Source organism: Oncorhynchus gorbuscha, linkage group LG19, assembly GCF_021184085.1.
Source record: "Oncorhynchus gorbuscha isolate QuinsamMale2020 ecotype Even-year linkage group LG19, OgorEven_v1.0, whole genome shotgun sequence".
In the NCBI taxonomy this organism is placed as follows: domain Eukaryota; kingdom Metazoa; phylum Chordata; class Actinopteri; order Salmoniformes; family Salmonidae; genus Oncorhynchus; species Oncorhynchus gorbuscha.
In genome coordinates this window covers 60831822-60851532 of record NC_060191.1, presented here as the reverse complement: position 1 = coordinate 60851532, position 19711 = coordinate 60831822, and the positions used below count along the sequence as shown (strand labels likewise).

Genomic DNA, 19711 nt, shown 5'->3' with positions numbered 1-19711 from the left:
CCACCCTGCCTTCATCTTTAGCCATCTCTTTCCCTCATCTCTCCACCTTGTCCCCCTTCTCCCCCACCCTGCCTTCCTCATGCTTAGCCATCTCTTTCCCTCATCTCTCCACCTTGTCCCCCCTCTCTCCCACCCTGCCTTCATCTTTAGCCATCTCTTTCCCTCATTTCTCCACCTTATCCCCCTTCTCCCCCACCCTGCCTTCCTCATGCTTAGCCATCTCTTTCCCTCATTTCTCCACCTTGTCCCCCCTCTCTCCCACCCTGCCTTCATGCTTAGCCATCTCTTTCCCTCATCTCTCCACCTTGTCCCCCCTCGCTCTTCATGTTAATGATCAATGCTTCCTTCTGTGTGGTGCTGTGTTTGACAGTTGTGTGACAACGGTTGTTACAAGCTAGTTGACTGACTCATACATGGTTGACTGTATTTTGTCAACGTTGTGTGGTGAGGGTTGAAATGGACTGTAATGTAGACACACAGTGGGGTTGAAAAGGTTTCCAGCCTGTGCTCTGTGCTGGCCTCGGGACTCCTCTGCTCTGACGAAGGGAGCTCTTTAGTCTTACACAGAGGTCAAACGCGTAGCGATGCTGTCACTAAATAGAAGCCCATGTGAAAACAAGGCAATGGAATAGACACATCCTAATGTACTCATATGCAGAAGCTGCATTAGGATTTTTATACAGTATACATTTCAATGTATTAGCTGGTGGTTGTAGAATCTGTGTTGGGTTAGACTTGACTCTGCTTTCTACAGCATGTGTGATTAACCTGTTGCGACCAGCAATCCCGGATCCGGGAGTGTAATTATAGCCTCAAGCTCATTACCATAACGCAACGTTAACTATTCATGAAAACCGCAAATGAAATGAAATAAATATATTGGCTCTCAAGCTTAGCCTTTTGTTAACAACACTGTCATCTCAGATTTTCAAAATATGCTTTTCAACCATAGCAAAACAAGCATTTGTGTAAGAGTATTGATAGCTAGCATAGCATTAAGCCTAGCATTCAGCAGGCAACATTTTCACATAAACAAGAAAAGCATTCAAATAAAATAATTTACCTTTGAAGAACTTAGGATGTTGTCAATGAGGAGACTCTCAGTTAGATAGCAAATGGTCAGTTTTTCCAAAAATATTATTTGTGTAGGAGAAATCGCTCCGTTTTGTTCATCACGTTTGGCTGAGAAAACCCCCCAAATTCAGTCATTAAAATGCAAACTCTTTTTCCAAATTAACTCCATAATATCGACAGAAACTTGGCAAACGTTGTTTAGAATCAATCCTCAAGGTGTTTTTCACATATCTATTTGATGATAAATAATTAGTGGCAGTTGTGATTCAAAGGAGAAACCAATGGAAAAATACATGCAGCTTGAGATTACGCACCAATTTCGACGGAGGACACCAGGCGGACACTTGGTAAATGTAGTCTCTTATGGTCAATCTTCCAATGATATGCCTACAAATACGTCACAATGCTGCAGACACCTTGGGGAAACGACAGAAAGTGTAGGTTCGTTCCTGGCGCATTCACAGCCATATAAGGAGACATTGGAACACAGCGCCTCAATCTGGCTCACTTCCTGTTTGAAGTTTCATCTTGGTTTCGCCTGTAGCATTAGTTCTGTGGCACTCACAGACAATATCTTTGCATTTTTGGAAACGTCAGAGTGTTTTCTTTACAAAGCTGTCAATTATATGCATAGTCGAGCATCTTTTCGTGACAAAATATCTTGTTTAAAACGGGAATGTTTTTCATCCAGAAATGAAATACTGCCCCCAGAGGTTCAAGAGGTTAAGCCTCCCCAGATTGAGGAAAGGGCATGGTGAGAGGAATGCCACTCAAGTGTGTGGGAGTAGAGATGGTGAGAAGGCTTTCTTGTCTCTCATGGGAGAAACATGAGAGGGAAAGGGGATGGATGGGCACTGAGAAGGGTAGCGAAGAGGCGGGCATGGTTGCAAAACTGAACAGTGAGAAGGTTAGACGGTAGAGGGTTGAAATGTTAACATGAACAAGTATGTCTTCATGCTCTCTCCATACTTGGAAGGTGATGTCTGTGAGAGGAGTAAGATGACACAGCTCTCCCACCATCATTCAGTCCCTCCCTCGTTCTCCCTCAGTTTCCCTATTCAGTCTCACCTACTGAAGTAACACAACAGTGCTCTCACTCACATGAGGCTGTCTCTGCAGCAACCAGCGAAGTACATTCCAGCCAGGGAGGCTTTCAGCTCTGAGTGGCATGTCTCTTCTAGGCGGTTTGGTCAGTGGCATGTCTCTTCTAGGCGGTTTGGTCAGTGGCATGTCTCTTCTAGGCGGTTTGGTCAGTGGCATGTCTCTTCTAGGAGGTTTGGTCAGAGAGCAGGATCGACATGCCATTCTTTTTTTTTCTAGCTCCACTTGAAGCACCGAGCAAGCGAGACTGGATTGTTTTGTAGTCTTTGGAAAATCATTTCTATGGCCTCGTGCTTAGCCCCCTTCCTCGCTCTTTCCTTCTTTCTTTCCCCTCCCTCTCTCCTTCCAGCGGCCGTTTTCCTGTCGTATCTGGCAACTGACTGAGACTAGACTGTATCTATCCTATTTCTTGGTCTTCCTCGCTCAATCCACTGTGTTCTGGCCATAGTTGAACAAGTCATTCAGGAAAAGTCTGAGATTCCCTCTCCTCCTAGTGTTTGCGTACACATTGCCTTGAGTCGTGAGAAAGCTAAATGCTAAGACCAGCTTGACTTTGGATATCGTTTCACATGGTAAGAAGTCTCTCTCTGTTTTTCTCCATGTTCCCTCTCTTGCTCTCTGTCTCGTTCGTTTGTTACTCTTGCATTCAAGCTGCTGAGACTCTGAAGGGAGCGTTGTGGTACTCTATCATTCCACAGCTGTTTGGCTAACACACACACACACAAAGAGAGAAGGCACTTCCTCTAGGGTTGGGATGAGCGATGATTAGCTGTTAAGATGTGCTGTTACACAAGTCTGGAGAGTGATGAAGTCACTGTCTTTTTCTGTCCTGTGAGATGATGTGCTCTGCTTTTAACTGTAAAGCAAACTCGCTATCAAGATGTTATACTCCAATTCTTAAAGTATTGGATTTCACCTTGGCTCTCACTGTAACCGTATCCTATGGTTGGTCATACTTGCGCTACGGCAGTGTACTATTATCCAGTCTCGCAGTAAATCCCTCAGTGTTGTATTTAAGTTACTGTTAAAGCAAGTCATCTTTGTGTTAGGTTGAGTGTTTACGACTAGGGATGTGCTTGCCCTATCACCTAACAGTTCAGTCACACCTCTGTCTGCTAGTCCTGGCTCAGATGGACTGGAACACTGAAGTAGCCCAGACTCCACACACCTTGTATCAATGGCGTTATTCTCAGGCTCTCACATTAATAAACAGTGTAACCCCTCATCTTCCAATACGCAACATATCACTTTGGTGTTTTCCCTTCTGCTCAATAGTCATTTCTAGAGGTTGGGCTCCAGGAGAGTTGTATTGATCCCCCAGTCAGCCAATGGCCCGTGACACAACACAATGTTATGGGAATCCATTTATATACTGAGGTAGGACGGTGTGACGGACATCTGCTCTTCCACAAAGCACATGAGATGGTGGGGAGGAACAAGGGATGGGGAAGCACCACTATCTTGGCAATAAGGGTCAAGAGTGCACACACACACAGAGATTGGACTTCACACACGAGGACACATGTGACTGCAGACATCTTGGTAATGAAGTTGAGGTCAGCAGGAGAGTAATTGTCACTCTGTCCATTATGCACCATTTGATTTCTCTCTTTCCTCTCTTCCCTCTTTAGTTTGTCATCTAATTGTCTGCTCTGGTGTTTTCCCTGTAGGGGTCATTTGATGACGAGTACCTTCCCTCAGACTAGACACACCACTCATTACAAAAGATGGGCTAGCTCAGTCAGCAAACAAGTGTCTGTCTTTCATACACAGAGGCAGAGTGACTGTGTCTGATGGTGCAGCGCTGTGATCAGTAAGTCTGTGGGCCTCATTACATTGTGATAAATAGCACCCTTCATTCCAGAACAAATGGCACCATGAGTCATTTATAGACTGATAAATGAATAAATATGTAAATGGAAGATGTGTAGCTTTTATTTGGGTAGAGCCTGCACAATGTGAATGATGTCTGGAACACAGACAGCCATGCACACACAGACACGTACGTCCTACTTCACACAGACAATAGTTTGTCAGCGCTTGTTATGTGGTTCAAATCTGGAGCTGACTAGCCACCTCTGCCTCACCACCTCTGTCTCCCCCTGGTGTTTGGGTTCAGAGTGTGACCGACTCCCTGAATTGTGTCTCCGCAGAAGCTCTGCTCTCAGTGGGAGGTGCAGGGTGACAGTTAAGGGTTCTCTCTCTGTTCTCTGGAAGCAGAGTAGGTCTTGTCAAAAACAGGGAGGGAGTGTTTTTGGAACATAGAATTTGGAACAGCTGGGCCCAGGGCTTGGTAACTGGGATGCACAGGGGTGTCTGTGGGTTTATGGGAAATGTAGTGGCAGGATGACTGTGCCGGAGATGATCATGTTAAATCTGTCACAGTAACTGACTGTTTTGAAATCTTTGTTGTGGAATGATTTCTCAAATCTTTTTGGTCTTGTTTAGTCTCCACTCCTTCTGAAAGGGCCCTCCTAAAATCTGAATCACCCAGAGTAATGTTAGCGTTCTGTCTGAATATCCTTCCTTTTTAAGAACACACACACACACAGGCCTTTTCATTGTGTGCATGCGAGTGACCCCACGTTTGTCGTGTTTCGTTATACAATGTATGGTCCTCTCTGTTCAGTATGTGGTGAGTGTGGTTAAAACTGAGCAGCTACATTTCTGGGGGGGTCCAGCTACATTTCTGGGTGGGTGCAGTCTCGTTTGGTGCATAGTTTGTGAAAGTTCATGTCGGGTTTGACACATGCACACGCAGTGTCTGTAGGGGTGGTGCCCTTGGCGTGTGAGGCTGGTAACTGAGGAGGAATGTCTTCAAGTCTTTTGAGTGAGTCAGTAGAAGAGAAGAGTTCATCCTCCCTTTTTGTTGCTCAGATGTTCCCCCCCCTCTTCTTCCAGAGAGCTGTCAGGAACTACAGAGCAGCCTGAGGCTTTTTCAGACTGATACATCTCTTTCTCTTGTGCTTCCTCTCCCTTTCTCTGCTCTTGACTGTTTTTATTCTGGGTGAAGGAAGCCAGCTGCATTAGCATGTCTGTTTTGAGAGTTGAATTTCGATATGTAAGGAAAAGTGCCTTCATTGTTGTGTTGTCTTGCCATTGCTGCTGTGTGTAACAGGAGTTTGGGAAAGTGAGAATTAGTCATGATAAAGTCAACTAATGTTTTCTTCTGTGTGTCTCCTGTAGGAGTGAGGTTCCTCTGACAGTGGACTGTCTCTCCTGTAGGAGCGAGGTTCCTCTGACAGTGGACTGTCTCTCCTGTAGGAGCGAGGTTCCTCTGACAGTGGACTGCGTCTCTCCTGTAGGAGCGAGGTTCCTCTGACGGTGGACTGCGTCTCTCCTGTAGGAGCGAGGTTCCTCTGACAGTGGACTGCGTCTCTCCTGTAGGAGCGAGGTTCCTCTGACAGTGGACTGCGTCTCTCCTGTAGGAGCGAGGTTCCTCTGACAGTGGACTGCGTCTCTCCTGTAGGAGCGAGGTTCCTCTGACAGTGGACTGCGTCTCTCCTGTAGGAGCGAGGTTCCTCTGACAGTGGACTGAGTGTCTCTGTGAGAGCGGCTCTCAGCCAGGGACGACTGCCCTTCTGGCCACAGCGCCCATGAGGTAGCGGCGAGAAGTCCCATACCACCCTCTCTCCGCCCTCCTCCCCATCTCCTTCTATCCCTCTCCAGCGATGGGTCAGAAGATCTCGGGCAGCATCAAGTCGGTTGACGCACGGGGCGATCCCTCCTATCGGCCTGTCCGCCGTGAGCTGCGGGGTCCAGACTTCTGCCGGCCTCCTCGTCTTGACCTACTTTTGGACATGCCCCCTGCGACCTCTGACCTGCAGCTCCACCATGCCTGGAACCCAGAGGACCGCTCGCTCAACGTCTTTGTCAAGGAGGACGACAAGCTGACCTTCCACCGCCACCCGGTGGCCCAGAGCACCGACTGCATACGCGGCCAGGTGGGCTACACACGGGGGCTCCATGTCTGGCGGATCCACTGGCCGGTGAGACAACGAGGAACACACGCTGTCGTAGGGGTGGGCACAGCTGACTCTCTTCTACACTCTGTGGGTTACACAGCCCTGGTGGGTTCGGACTGTGAGTCGTGGGGCTGGGACTTGGGCCGGAACAGACTCAACCACGACAGTAAGAACCGGCCGGCCTCCACCTCGGCACCAACATACCCGTGTTTCCTGGAGGCAGACGAGTCGTTTGTTCTGCCAGATGCCCTGCTGGTGGTGCTGGACATGGACGAGGGCACGCTTAGCTTCATGGTGGATGGCCAGTACCTGGGCGTGGCCTTCAGAGGGTTAAAGGGCAGGAGGCTGTACCCTATAGTCAGTGCTGTGTGGGGACACTGTGAGGTCTCCATCCGCTACGTCAATGGACTCGATCGTAAGTCAATGTCCTTTCTGTCTAACCCCTCTCTCTCGCTCTTTCTGTCTACCCTCTCGCTCTTTCTGTCTACCCTCTCGCTCTTTCTGTCTACCCTCTCACTCTTTCTGTCTACCCCCTCGCTCTTTCTGTCTACCCCCTCGCTCTTTCTGTCTACCCCCTCGCTCTTTCTGTCTACCCCCTCGCTCTTTCTGTCTACCCCCTCGCTCTTTCTGTCTACCCCCTCGCTCTTTCTGTCTACCCCCTCGCTCTTTCTGTCTACCCCTCGCTCTTTCTGTCTACCCCCTCGCTCTTTCTGTCTACCCCCTCGCTCTTTCTGTCTACCCCCTCGCTCTTTCTGTCTCCCCCTCGCTCTTTCTGTCTCCCCCTCGCTCTCTCTCTTTCTACCCCTCGCTCTCTCTCTTTCTGTCCCTCGCTCTCTCTCTTTCTACCCCTCGCTCTCTCTCTCTACCCCCTCGCTCTCTCTCTCTACCCCCTCGCTCTCTCTCTCTACCCCCTCGCTCTCTCTCTCTACCCCCTCGCTCTCTCTCTCTACCCCTCGCTCGCTCTCTCTACCCCCCTCTCTCGCTCTCTCTACCCCCCTCTCTCGCTCTCTCTACCCCCTCTCTCTCGCTCTCTCTACCCCCTCTCTCTCTCGCTCTTTCTGTCTACCCCCTCGCTCTTTCTGTCTACCCCCTCGCTCTCTGTCTACCCCCTCTCTCTCTTGCTCTTTCTGTGTGTTCTCTGCCTACATTATATTGGGATGTTCTGTAATCTGTGCTGTGGTTTTGTATACCTCAGACCAGGCTATTCTCTAATACTGAAGCTCAAAGAAACTCTAGTACCAGAAGGTCAATGGTGCATTATGTCTTAACGGTGCTCACTTTACTCTGTGCTTTGTTTTCTAAACAAGAGCCAATGTCCAAATCATACTCTCCATACTCTCTCAATGAATAGTCGGAGAGCTCACTATGAATTGCTTACTGTGTAGATGAGGACAAGTAGGAAATGTTGAGCTCCACAATGATATTGTGTTTGGAGCCAGGGTTTATTTTCGAAGTGCTAAGGCAATTGCTCTGTCCCGGGGGGAGATTTCTGCTGAATCTACCTGCGCAGAGCACAGTGTGACACAGCCCCGAATGTGACTGGGAGGAGGGATGGAGGGAGAAAAGAGACTGATGGAGAGTAAGAGGGCGAGTGATTAATTGTAATGAAAAGCACTAAGTTTAATGTACTTTCTCAAAGTGCTTTAAGCAACAAGCACTTTTCTTCTTCCATAAACAAATAGTTAATGGACGATTATGGCAGGAATGGTAGTACATTAATGGACGATTATGGCAGGAATGGTAGTACATTAATGGACGATTATGGCAGGAATGGTAGTACATTAATGGACGATTATGGCAGGAATGGTAGTACATTAATGGACGATTATGGCAGGAATGGTAGTACATTAATGGACGATTATGGCAGGAATGGTAGTACATTAATGGACGATTATGGCAGGAATGGTAGTACATTAATGGACGATTATGGCAGGAATGGTAGTACATTAATGGACGATTATGGCAGGAATGGTAGTACATTAATGGACGATTATGGCAGGAATGGTAGTACATTAATGGACGATTATGGCAGGAATGGTAGTACATTAATGGACGATTATGGCAGGAATGGTAGTACATTAATGGACGATTATGGCAGGAATGGTAGTACATTAATGGACGATTATGGCAGGAATGGTAGTACATTAATGGACGATTATGGCAGGAATGGTAGTACATTAATGGACGATTATGGCAGGAATGGTAGTACATTAATGGCTTGAGCAGTCAGCGTCAGGATGAAGGCTAGAGTAGAGGTGGTTCACAGATGAAACAGAGGGGGGTCACATGCAAGGGATTTCAGACTGATTCAGAGCTGTTTATCAGGCCGTCATTGAAGCAGCGCTTCTCATTAGTATTCTCTGAAGTCTGACTTCAGAGTTGTGGCTTCACCCACCACTGGGGGACAGAATAGTCCTCCATGAAGCTAACCACTGGAGAAAGCTGCTCAAAAAGATTGAATGAGGAAAAGCATTTTGGATTGAATCATCTGTCAGTCATGTGTTTTGGACATAATAGACTGGAGATGAGGCTGTGTGTTGAGCAGAAAGAATAAGTGACTGTTTCCACACTAGGTTAGTCCCAGAGACACTCTGAATAATGCTTTAGTAGTGACAGTCAGAGCATGACGAGAGATGTTGTAAACCAGTGGTGGCCTACCCTCTTCCTGCAGACCTACTGGAGACCTACTGGAGACTGGTAGGATCTCAATCAGCTACTCATCAAGACCTAGATTAGCTGTGTTCGAGTAAGGCAGGAGCTATAACACAGTAGCTCTCCAGGAGAGTTGGCCACTGTCAATCTACAACCTCCAGTACACTAATCATGGCATGTCAGTACAGAGAGACTGGCTGATGGATGGTGTTTTATACTGCAGACTGGCCTGGTTGACTGTATACAGTACTGTGTGTAGTAACTGGCTCTGCTACAGTGGAGAGAGAGTGGGAGGGCCTGTTGGTGTTCCTCTGTCTGGTGCTGCTCTGATCTATGAAAATGTATGTGTTTACCCATAGGAAGCTGTCTGGGTCTTTATGGGTAGGTGTGTCTCTGTCTGGCGCTGCTCTGATCTACAAAAGTGTGTGTTTACCCATAGGAAGCTGTCTGGGTCTTTATGGGTAGGTGTGGCTCTGTCTGGCGCTGCTCTGATCTATGAAAATGTATGTGTTTACCCATAGGAAGCTGTCTGGGTCTTTATGGGTAGGTGTGTCTCTGTCTGGCGCTGCTCTGATCTACAAAAGTGTGTGTTTACCCATAGGAAGCTGTCTGGGTCTTTATGGGTAGGTGTGTCTCTGTCTGGCCCTGCTCTGATCTATGAAAATGTGTGTTTACCCATAGGAAGCTGTCTGGGTCTTTATGGGTAGGTGTGTCTCTGTCTGGCCCTGCTCTGATCTATGAAAATGTATGTGTTTACCCATAGGAAGCTGTTTGGGTCTTTATGGGTAGATGTGTCTCTGTCTGGCGCTGCTCTGATCTACAAAAGTGTGTGTTTACCCATAGGAAGCTGTCTGGGTCTTTTTAGATGTGTCTCTGTCTGGGTACAAAAGGTGTGTCTCTGTCTGTCTCTGTCTGGCCCTGCTCTGATCTATGAAAATGTATGTGTTTACCCATAGGAAGCTGTCTGGGTCTTTATGGGTAGGTGTGTCTCTGGCTGGCCCTGCTCTGATCTATAAAAGTGTGTGTTTACCCATAGGCAGCTGTCTGGGTCTTTATGGGTAGGTGTGTCTCTGGCTGGCCCTGCTCTGATCTATAAAAGTGTGTGTTTACCCATAGGAAGCTGTCTGGGTCTTTTGGGTAGGTGTGTCTCTGTGTGTGGGTGTCTAAGTATAGCAGACATGAATGTCACCTACTGTGGGAGTCATTTAGGACCGTTGATTGACTGGATTGTGTAACACTATCACCCTCCCCCACTGTATATGTTACAGAAAGACCCAAAGCAGGACGAGGGCTCTTAGACGATCAGACAAGAACTACATGTCCATGGCTGCAAGCCAGGTGTTTTTGTGTGTGAGTTCACGGAAGGGAGCCAGGAGTGTTGGAATTCTGGAGGCAGTCCCAGTGTGCCTCGGAGCTCAACGTCTGGCCTTCAGCGTGGAAAAAAGAAGGGGGAGAAGGGCGGGATCTACTCATCACCCCCTCTCATCACAGATGAGTAGGTAAACCACCACTTCCCTCCTAATTGGCCAACGTGCAATCATTGGAAAACAAACTGGACGATCTATGATTTAAGACTATCCTACCAACAGGACATTAAAGTCAGTTAACAACACGGATAATATAGAGCTGGCTTCTCTGTGTTTCTGCAGGACAGAGCAACTACGTCTGGTAAGACGAGGGGCGGGTGTGTGTCTATTTGTCAATAACTGCTGGTGTGCAATGTCTAATATTAAAGAAGTCTCGCGGTATTGCTCTTCTGAGGTAGACTACCTCATTAGCTGTAGACAACACTATCTACCAAGAGTTCTCATCTGTATTATTCGTAGCTGTCTATTTACCACCACAAAACGATACTGGTACTAAGACCGCACTCAACGAGCTGTATAAGGCCTCTGCTTACAAGCAGAAACTAAAGCAGGAAGCACACGTGACTCGCTCAATACAGAAGTGGTCAGGTGACGTGGATGCTATGCTACAGGACTGTTTTGCTAGCACAGACTGGAATATGTTTCGGGATTCATTCAATGGCATTGAGGAGTATATAACCTCAGTCACCGGCTTCATCAATAAATGCATCGGCGTCGTGACTGTACGTACATTTCCCAACCAGAACCAATGGATTACAGGCAACATCTGCACTGAGCTAAAGGCTCGAGCTGCCGCTTTCAAGGAGCGGGACACGTATAAGCAATCCCCCTATGCCCTCAGACGAACCATCAAACAGACAGTGTCAATTCAGGCTGAAGTTTGAATTCTACTAAACCGGCTCTGACACTTGTCAGATGTGGCAGGGCTTGAAAATGATTAGACTACAAAGCGAAACCCTGCCATGGGCTGCCCAGTGACGCGAGCCTACCAGATGAGCTAAATGCAGTATTATGCTCCCTTCGAGTTAACCAACACTGAAGCATGAGACTAGCAACTGTTCCGGACAACTGTGTGATCACGCTGTCCGTAGCCAATGTGAGCAAGACCTTTTTTAAACAGGTCAACATTCACAAAGCTGCGAGACATATGGATTACCAGGATGTGAACTGCGAGCATGCACGGACCAACTGGAAAGTGTCATGACTGGAATTTTCAACCTCTCCGTGTCCGAGTCTAATACCTACACTATCGTTCAAAAGTTTGGAAATGTCCTTGTTTTCCATGAAAACATACATGAAATGAGTTGCAAAATGAATAGGAAATATTGTCGAGGTTGAAAAGGGTTTTCTAATGATCAAGTAGCCTTTTTTTAAATTATAAACTTGGATTAGCTATTTATTTCCTTAACTTACCTCATTTGCACTCACTGTATATAGACTTTTTGTTTTCTTTTGTTCTACTGTATTATTGACTCTTTTGTTTATTCCATGTGTAACTCTGTGTTGTTGTATGTGTCAAATTGCTATGCTTTATCTTGGCCAGGTCGCAGTTGTAAATGAGAACTTGTTCTCAACTAGCCTACCTGGTTAAATAAAGGTAAAATAAAAAGCTAACACAACGTGCCATTGGAACACAGGAGTGATGGTTGCTGATAATGGGCCTCTGTACGCCTATGTAGATATTCCATTAAAAGTCAGCCGTTTTCAGCTACAATAGTCATATACAACATTAACAATGTCTACACTGTATTTCTGATCAATTTGATGTTAATTTTAATGGACAAATTTGATTTTCTTTCAATAAAAATGACTTTTTTTAAGTGACCCTAAACTTTTGAACGGTTGTGTACATGTTTCAAACAGTCCACCGTAGTCCCTGTGCCTATGAAAGCGAAGGGAGCCTGCCTGAACCATTACCGCCCCGTAACACTCACATCTGTAGCCATCAAGTGCTTTGAAAGGCTAGTCATGGCTCACATCAACACGATCATGCCAGAAACCCTAGACTCACACCAATTTGCGTACCGCCCCAACAGATCCACAGATGCAATCTCAATCGATCTCCCCACTGCCCTTTCCCACCTGGTAGGTGAGAATGCTATTCATTGACTATAGCTCTACATTCAACACCATAGTGCCCACAAAGCTCATCACTAAGCTAATGACCCTGGGACTAAACACCTCCCTCTGTGACTGGATCCTGAACTTCCTGATGGGCCGCCTCCAGGTGGTAAGGGTAGGCAACTACACATCTGCCACACTGATCGTCAACACTGGGGCACCTCAGGGGTGAGTGCTTAGTCACCTCCTGTAGTCCCTGTTCACCCACAACTGTGGCCAAGCACGACTCAAACACAATAAGTTTGCTGATGACACAACAGTGGTAGGCCTTATCACCGAAAATGATGAGACAGCCTATAGGGAGGAGGTCAGAGACCTGTCAGTGTGGTGCCAGGACAACCATTAAAAAATTTAAAAAAACGTATATTCTTATTTACAATTACTGCCTACCTCGGCCAAACCCTAACCTGGGCGATGCTGGGCCAATTGTGTGCCGCCCTATTGGACTCCCAATCACGGCTGGTTGTAATACATGGAATCAAACCAGGGTCTGCAGTGATTCCTCTAGCACTGAGATGCAGTGTCTTAGACTGCTGAGCCACTCGGAAGCCACAATGTGAGCAAGACCAAGGAGTTGATCGTGAACTATAGGAAAAGGAGGGCCGAACAGGCCCCCATTAACATCAATGGGACTGAAGTGGAGCGGGTGGAGTGTTCAAGTTCCTTGGTGTCCACATCCCCAACAAACTATCATAGTCCAAACACATCAAGACAGTTGTGAAGAGGGCACAACACCTTTTCCCCCTCGGGAGACTGGAAACATTTTGGCATGGGTACCCAGATCCTCAAAGTTCTACTGCTGCACTATCGAGAGCATCCTGACCAGTTGCATCACTGTCTGGTATGGCAACTGCTCGGGATCTGACCGTAAGGCACGACAGAGGGTTGTGCGTACGCCCCGGTACATCACTGGGGCCAAGCTTCGTGACATCCAGGACCTACTAGGTGATGTCAGAGGAAGGCCCAAAAAATTGTCAGACTCCAGTCACCAAAGTCAGAAATCTCTCTGCTACTGCACGGCGAGTGGTACCGGAGCGCCAAGTCTAGGACCAAAAGGCTCCTTAACAGCTTCGATCCACAAGCCGTAAAACAACTAATCAAATGGCCACCCGGACTATTACATTGACTCGGTACCAGTACTCCCTATATCTAGCCTTATTATGTACATTTGTTACTTTTTGTTTGATTTTTTTTAATTTAGTAAATATTTGATCAACTCTTTCTTGAACTGCATTGTTAAGGTCTTGTAAGTATTTCAAGGTAAGGTCTACACCTGTTGTATTTGGCGCATGTGACTGATTTTGATTGCAGTGGTGTATATGGTCTGCTCATGTGCCAGCACTGGGTAGCGCAAGCCTCCCTCTTATGCACGAGTGAAGAGAGTTCGTATGAATCTTAGAACTTATTTTCAGTTACAAACTTTGTCACAGCTCGGAATCAAATAAGCTTCGTAAAAATAACATTTCAACGTGGTAGAAATAATATTTTTAATTGGTGATTTTCTGCATTTATTAAGTCCCATCAGGATTACTAGGGAAATCGTTATTCTTGCAAATCATGTAAATGTTTTAAACTACATTAATCTGACTATCCACAATCGTATTGTGTGTAAGTGTACTCAATGTCTTGCACATAGGTATAAAACCTTTTCTGTTACAGTGCTTTAGAGCATCTCAATGTCTCTGAATAGATACTCAGACAATAGCTCTCATATTTTTGTAATGCTCATGGTCAGGTCCAGACTTTTCAAAAGTGTGTGTGTGTGTGTGTGTGTGTGTGTGTGTGTGTGTGTGTGTGTGTGTGTGTGCGCCCGTAGGGTCTGTGAGTAATCAGGGCTATAACAGGCTTTATTATGCTGAGGCACTGTAGGGAAGTGGTTGAATAGACTGAAGCGTTTGGTTCTGTCTGGAGATCAGGGGCTAGATCCTTTGGTTCTGTTTGGTAATAACACTCCAGCCCAAAAGAAAGAAGAGGAGCAACATTTCTACCGTCTGTTAGTTCAGTGAGCAATTGGATTCGGCTCAAGTCAATGATTTCCAAATTGAGAGAGGCTGAGGCTTGCCCTTTCTCTCTCTCTCTCTCTCTCTCCCTCCTTTCTCTTCCTCACCACTCTTTCCATTCATTCCTTCTCACTCTACCTGTGATGTTCTCTTGGGAATTGGTCAATGAATTAGATTTGGAGATGCTCCACTTCTGTGTAGTCACTATTGTACGTACTTTCCCATGCGTGCTTATCGTCACACAGACGTTCCTTGTCAGGATGAGGTGCACATTTTATGCATTGATGTCACACACACACACAGGTCTTGTCACAGATGGTCATTTTATATATTTGCCCCCCCACACACACACACTCTTGCCATAAGTTGGTATTTTATACATGTACATCACACACACACTCACTCCCAATCACGAGGTGGTCATTGGAACTGGTGCACAATTTGAGATGTTATCCTTCTCCACACACTCCACTGACAGTTCACCATATTGATTAGATAAGCTCTGAGTCTGGAGTCAACAAGTCTGTTCCTCACTGAATATCCTGACATCAGCTCTACTCGCATCGCTCCTGGCTGAGAGGAAACGAGAGCTGGAGGCAGAGCTTGATCTGAGACACAGATGGAGAGGAAACTGGGACAACAGGATCGAGATACCTTCTTAATGTGCGTCTCCTGAAATTACACAAGTGGGTTGTGTTTTGAACACGCGTACACGTTTTGGGTCACCTGCATCCAGTAGCTCTGAAATATCCTGGAGGATGGTGTCAGTGAAAGGCACCAACCTGTTACACCTCAATGCACCAGTCAGTCTGCTTTCTTCTCACACAGAGGGGGAGAGCTCTGTTGCTGTCCCAAATTCCCCTGCTCCCTCTATCTCAGACACTTTGTACTGGGACTGCTCTGTGTATTAGTCATAGGAAGGTGTGTGTACACGGCTGTGTCTACACATGTCTTTCTACATGTATGTGTAGGCCTATGTGTAGGTCATCTGTTATATACAAGCCTAGATCATGCTCCTGATCCTCCCAGAGCTATGGCCCTGGACTGCTGTGGGTAGGACCTGAGCCCACGCCTGAATCGTCTCGAGAGTCCCCGGGGGGGACAGGAAGAGGGATGGAGAATTACTTTCTAGTCCATTTAACTGAACCACTTCCAGTTAATTTGCTTCCATTAATACTTAATATCCCCCTGTCCTGTTTGCTTTCCCCCATGCTTGAGCATGATTTGGGTTTTCATGCAGTTCAGCACGCCAAGGCAGATGCTGGTTCAACATGTAGCTGTTACGGACTCCGTTGGGTTCTGTATGTGTGCCTTCTCCCCCTTCCTCTCCCCTTTCTTCTTTTTTACTGAGGACTATTTCAAACTAAGCATAATTCTCAAGAGATGAGCACCATCCATGTTTCTCCATGCAGAAACACTCACTGTGTGATAGCTGAGCCAGACAGTTGATGCACCGAAGACAATAGCAGGTCCCTGCTCAGATTCCCGCTGTTTGATGGCGCCAGCTGGGTGATTGGACAGTTTCCAGGAAGCAGCAGCATCATAATTATCATCCCTCCTATGCAATTCCCTTGGCTCTGCGGAAGAACATGCTTTGTTACTGTTCCTTGAAGTGGTTTACTCAATCCAACACCTCACAAGTTTATTTTTCATCTTTGTTCATTTAAGAACATTTACTTATGATGATGAAATAGATCATGTCAAGTAGTGTGCCAGCCAGCCTGCTTAGGTACCACATCCTTCCTATGGAAACATCTTTGTGTATAATACAGGAGAGGCCAATGTTAGTATGTCTATATATCTTACTGTATTGTCTAGTGGTCACGTAGCTACAAGGGCATTCCATTTCGAGGATTCCCTAGGGTCCCCCTTGACACCGTCCACCCTGTCTTTTCAAAGCCATGTGGCCAGTGACTCAACAGTGTGTAGTGAGGGAGACTGTTTGGCGAGCCCCTGGGTATCACCTTCACACAGACTGCTCAGGAGAGTGTCTGCTCTGTGAGTCCAGTACAAACACATGGTCATGGTCATGGCAGGTGGAACGGTCAAGCTTACATCTGAAGTGCGCTCTCATTATCAAAGTGGACAGTTTCCAAAGTGGACAGTTGTGTGTGTGTGTGTGGGAAGATCTCTCTGACAAACACATGCACTTAAAAGCTCTTCTGAGGATGATATCATATTGCTCAGTCTACACTTTTATTAAATGCACTCCCTCTGAAATAGCATATATTACATCTGTAAATGTATGTAAACGTTTTTTTTTACCCCGTTTTAAAGTCCTCTCCTCTCCTGTCTGTCACAGCGGAGCCCCTCCCCCTGATGGACCTGTGCAGGCGAGTGGCCAGGCTGGCTCTGGGGCGGGACCGAGTCAACCAGATAGACACCCTCCCTCTGCCAGAGACCATCAAGAACTACCTCCAGTACCAGTGAACCTACACACACCAGGACAACCAACGACTGCTTGACGACGGCTACATTCCACTACAGTCAACCCCAAACAATTGAACCCTGAAACACTGGACATCTACTGAGGATGATGATGATGGTCGACAGGAAGCCTATAAAGGAGTTGCGAGTTTCCTTTTAGGATGTGTCCATTTTGAACTCTATTGTTTCAGTTTGCTCACTGCTGTCCCCCAGACGGACAGATGAGTGATTGACGGACAGATGGAGGTAGATGGGCGTGAGACTGGACTCTAGCAGAAGTGTTGGGCTATGATGCTGGCTTCTCACTGGGTCTATGGGTTTTTATAGCGTGTAAGCTTCTAGAATATATTCCTGGAGGAACAGGGTGTTTTGGGGATGATGCACACATAGTTACTGTACATCTATACAGACTCTCTGGAAGCCTCTCTCAACATGTAGATATTTCTACTCTATAACAGGCTCTACTGAGGCTCACCAGTCCCTAGCCACAGTGACGCGAACATCGTTCAACGCATGCATATGCAAACACTCGCTCATGCTCAGTGGGGCTGTTTTCACTGTGAGGTTTAATGTATGTGTGGGTGGGTGCGTGTCGGTCTTGCTCCACAACAGGCACCCTAAGACATCAGTCTGAACCACTGAGTTTGGCAACACTGCAGCCTTGATATCTCTAGTCCCCTGCTGCACTGCACCTTCCTCACCTCAACTGGCAGTCTCCCTTTATTTATCAGTGGGTTTCATTGGATCCATGCCTCTGTCTGGGTGAGTGACTGGGGATGCATGCACAGTGGCACCCTATTCCCTACATAGTGCACGCCATCTGATCAAGTGTAGTGCACTATGTAGGGAATATGGTGGCATTGTGGACATACCTGGAATGTTGTCAGTCAGTGTGATGTGTTAAAGCTGAGGTTGGTCTGAGGGCCAATCTGTTACTGTTTATGTGCCTGCTCAGAGAAAGTACATCTATCACAGGAGACAAAGACCTGCTGCTTTTTTCCCTCTTTCCGTTCTTATCCTGATGGTGACTATTCCTTTAAGTATATGTTCTGTTTTTATGACTGGGGATTTAGTTTGTTTCTGATTTTTGTTTTCTATGGTTTTGAGATCTATTTGCTGGACAGGAAGTGACCCGGGTGAGACAGGACGTCTCGCTGTGAGAGAGACTGATCGAGGAATGTGCTGCCATGAGAATCTTTTAAATGTGAATAAAACCCAAACAAACTGAACCAAACACGCTGGTGTTTTCTGTCCAGTTGGACCTGCTGTCACCTCAGTATGCCAGTGTCATCCAAATGAAGAGAAGTCTCAATGGTGCCCAGCACATTCACAACATTATGCCTTTGAATCAAAAATATAGTCATTCATTTATTTAACTGTGATTTAAAGTATGTTGCTGTAGTTGGATGCCTGTATTTAATATTTAGTCCGTGATGTTTTCTGAAGCAGGCTTTGAACAGAGAACAAAGCCTGTTATGTGATCACAGTTCAGACAAAGCAGCTTTCCCTGACCATTCATGTTTTACAGCATACATTTGTCTGTCAATCATATCAAGATCACACCAGGACAGCAAAGTGGTACTGATGAGATAATTTAAAATAAGTGGTGAAAGAGTTTGGTTGTAGGGAAGGACACATTTCCCTAAATGGTTACAATCATCCTACTCAATAGGTAGGGATGATTTTGCAGGGCCATGGTTACCTGCCCATTACCAGAAGTGTACATAAGCTTGTGTTATAGCAATTGGCTCATTCACTCCTTTCCCCTGTAACTATTCACCAGGTCATTGCTGTAAATGAGAATGTGTTCTTGTCGACTTACCTGGTAAAATAAGGGTTACAAACAAAATGTATCTCTGGCGAAGACTTTAGTGCTGAAATGCAGGTTAAGAAGCAAGGATTTGAAGGATGAAGCGCTTCAGGGCAGGATTCTGGACACAGCATCACAGTTAGAGGCTAAGACAAGGCATTGGAAATCAAATATCAGTTAAATGAGATCATCCCTGCCCTTGGAATTTAGTAATTAATTTACTCCCTGGCGGAAAGGTAGGATCAAATCAGGATAAAAGCTGGTGCTCAGAAGTTTGATCTAAAAGGGGCTTATCCTTGATACACCCCCTGTGTCTTGACAGTTTGTTTTGACAGCTTGATTTGAGCTGCGCTACTATGCTGATTTACAATTGAGCTCTATATCCTGTTGACGGGGGTATAATCTTACAACAGTGGCTATTGGCTCCCTCCTTTCCCTTCTCTTCCCTCACCCCCTACTCAACTCATTTCTCCCCACTTCTCACCCTCTCCAACCAGCTTCCACATTGTCCATATTATTACTGTCTGCACTCTCCTGTCCTTTACCTCTTATTCCATCATCACGAAAGGTGTCATCTCTCCATTCACCTGTCTATTCTACTGCCTTCACTCTCCATGATGCCCATCAACATTCCTCCTTTCACTCTTCTCTGCTCCCTCGTCTTTACCTCATTCCTTTCCCTCCCTCTCATCCTGTATTGAGTCACATGGAGGGCGGTGGTGGGAGGAGAATTGTAGCAGTTGAAGTGCTGTTGTCTCCCACAGAGGCTGCACGGAGGGAAGATGAAGAAATGTATCATTCCTAAAAGAAAATCACCTCTTTAGGTTTGCTCTTATCTCCTTCAGAGCGTTACGTAAAATGTATTGTTTGGTTCTGTGGTCGGTTTCTCTCACTCAGATTAAATGAATGACTTCACAAAGCTTGACTTCACAAAGCTTGACTTCTCAAAGCTTGACTTCACAAAGCTTGACTTCTCAAAGCTTGACTTCTCAAAGCTTGACTTCACAAAGCTTGACTTCACAAAGCTTGACTTCACAAAGCTTGACTTCACAAAGCTTGACTTCTCAAAGCTTGACTTCACAAAGCTTGACTTCACAAAGCTTGACTTCACAAAGCTTGACTTCACAAAGCTTGACTTCACAAAGCTTGACTTCACAAAGCTTGACTTCACAAAGCTTGACTTCACAAAGCTTG

The 19711-nt window shown here is 46.3% G+C and overlaps 1 protein-coding gene across 5 annotated transcripts in view; it reads left to right on the top strand.

The window, feature by feature from the left end:
• Positions 1-17936, top strand: part of LOC124006099 (SPRY domain-containing SOCS box protein 4-like) — a 37386-nt gene extending 19450 nt beyond the window's left edge. The window contains exons 2-4 of one of the 5 annotated variants that reach the window (XR_006833731.1): positions 5362-6555; positions 10061-10287; positions 16583-16717. Coding sequence is in view for 3 of the 5 variants with exons in the window: in XM_046315874.1 (XP_046171830.1) it covers positions 5847-6555; positions 16583-16710 (837 nt within the window). In the remaining 2 variants the exon portion in view is untranslated. Of the gene's footprint in view, positions 1-5361; positions 6556-10060; positions 10292-16582 lie in introns of all 5 variants that reach the window. The other 4 variants (XR_006833732.1, XM_046315874.1, XM_046315873.1 and 1 more) reach the window with 4 other exon arrangements.
• Positions 17937-19711: the final 1775 nt, after the last annotated feature.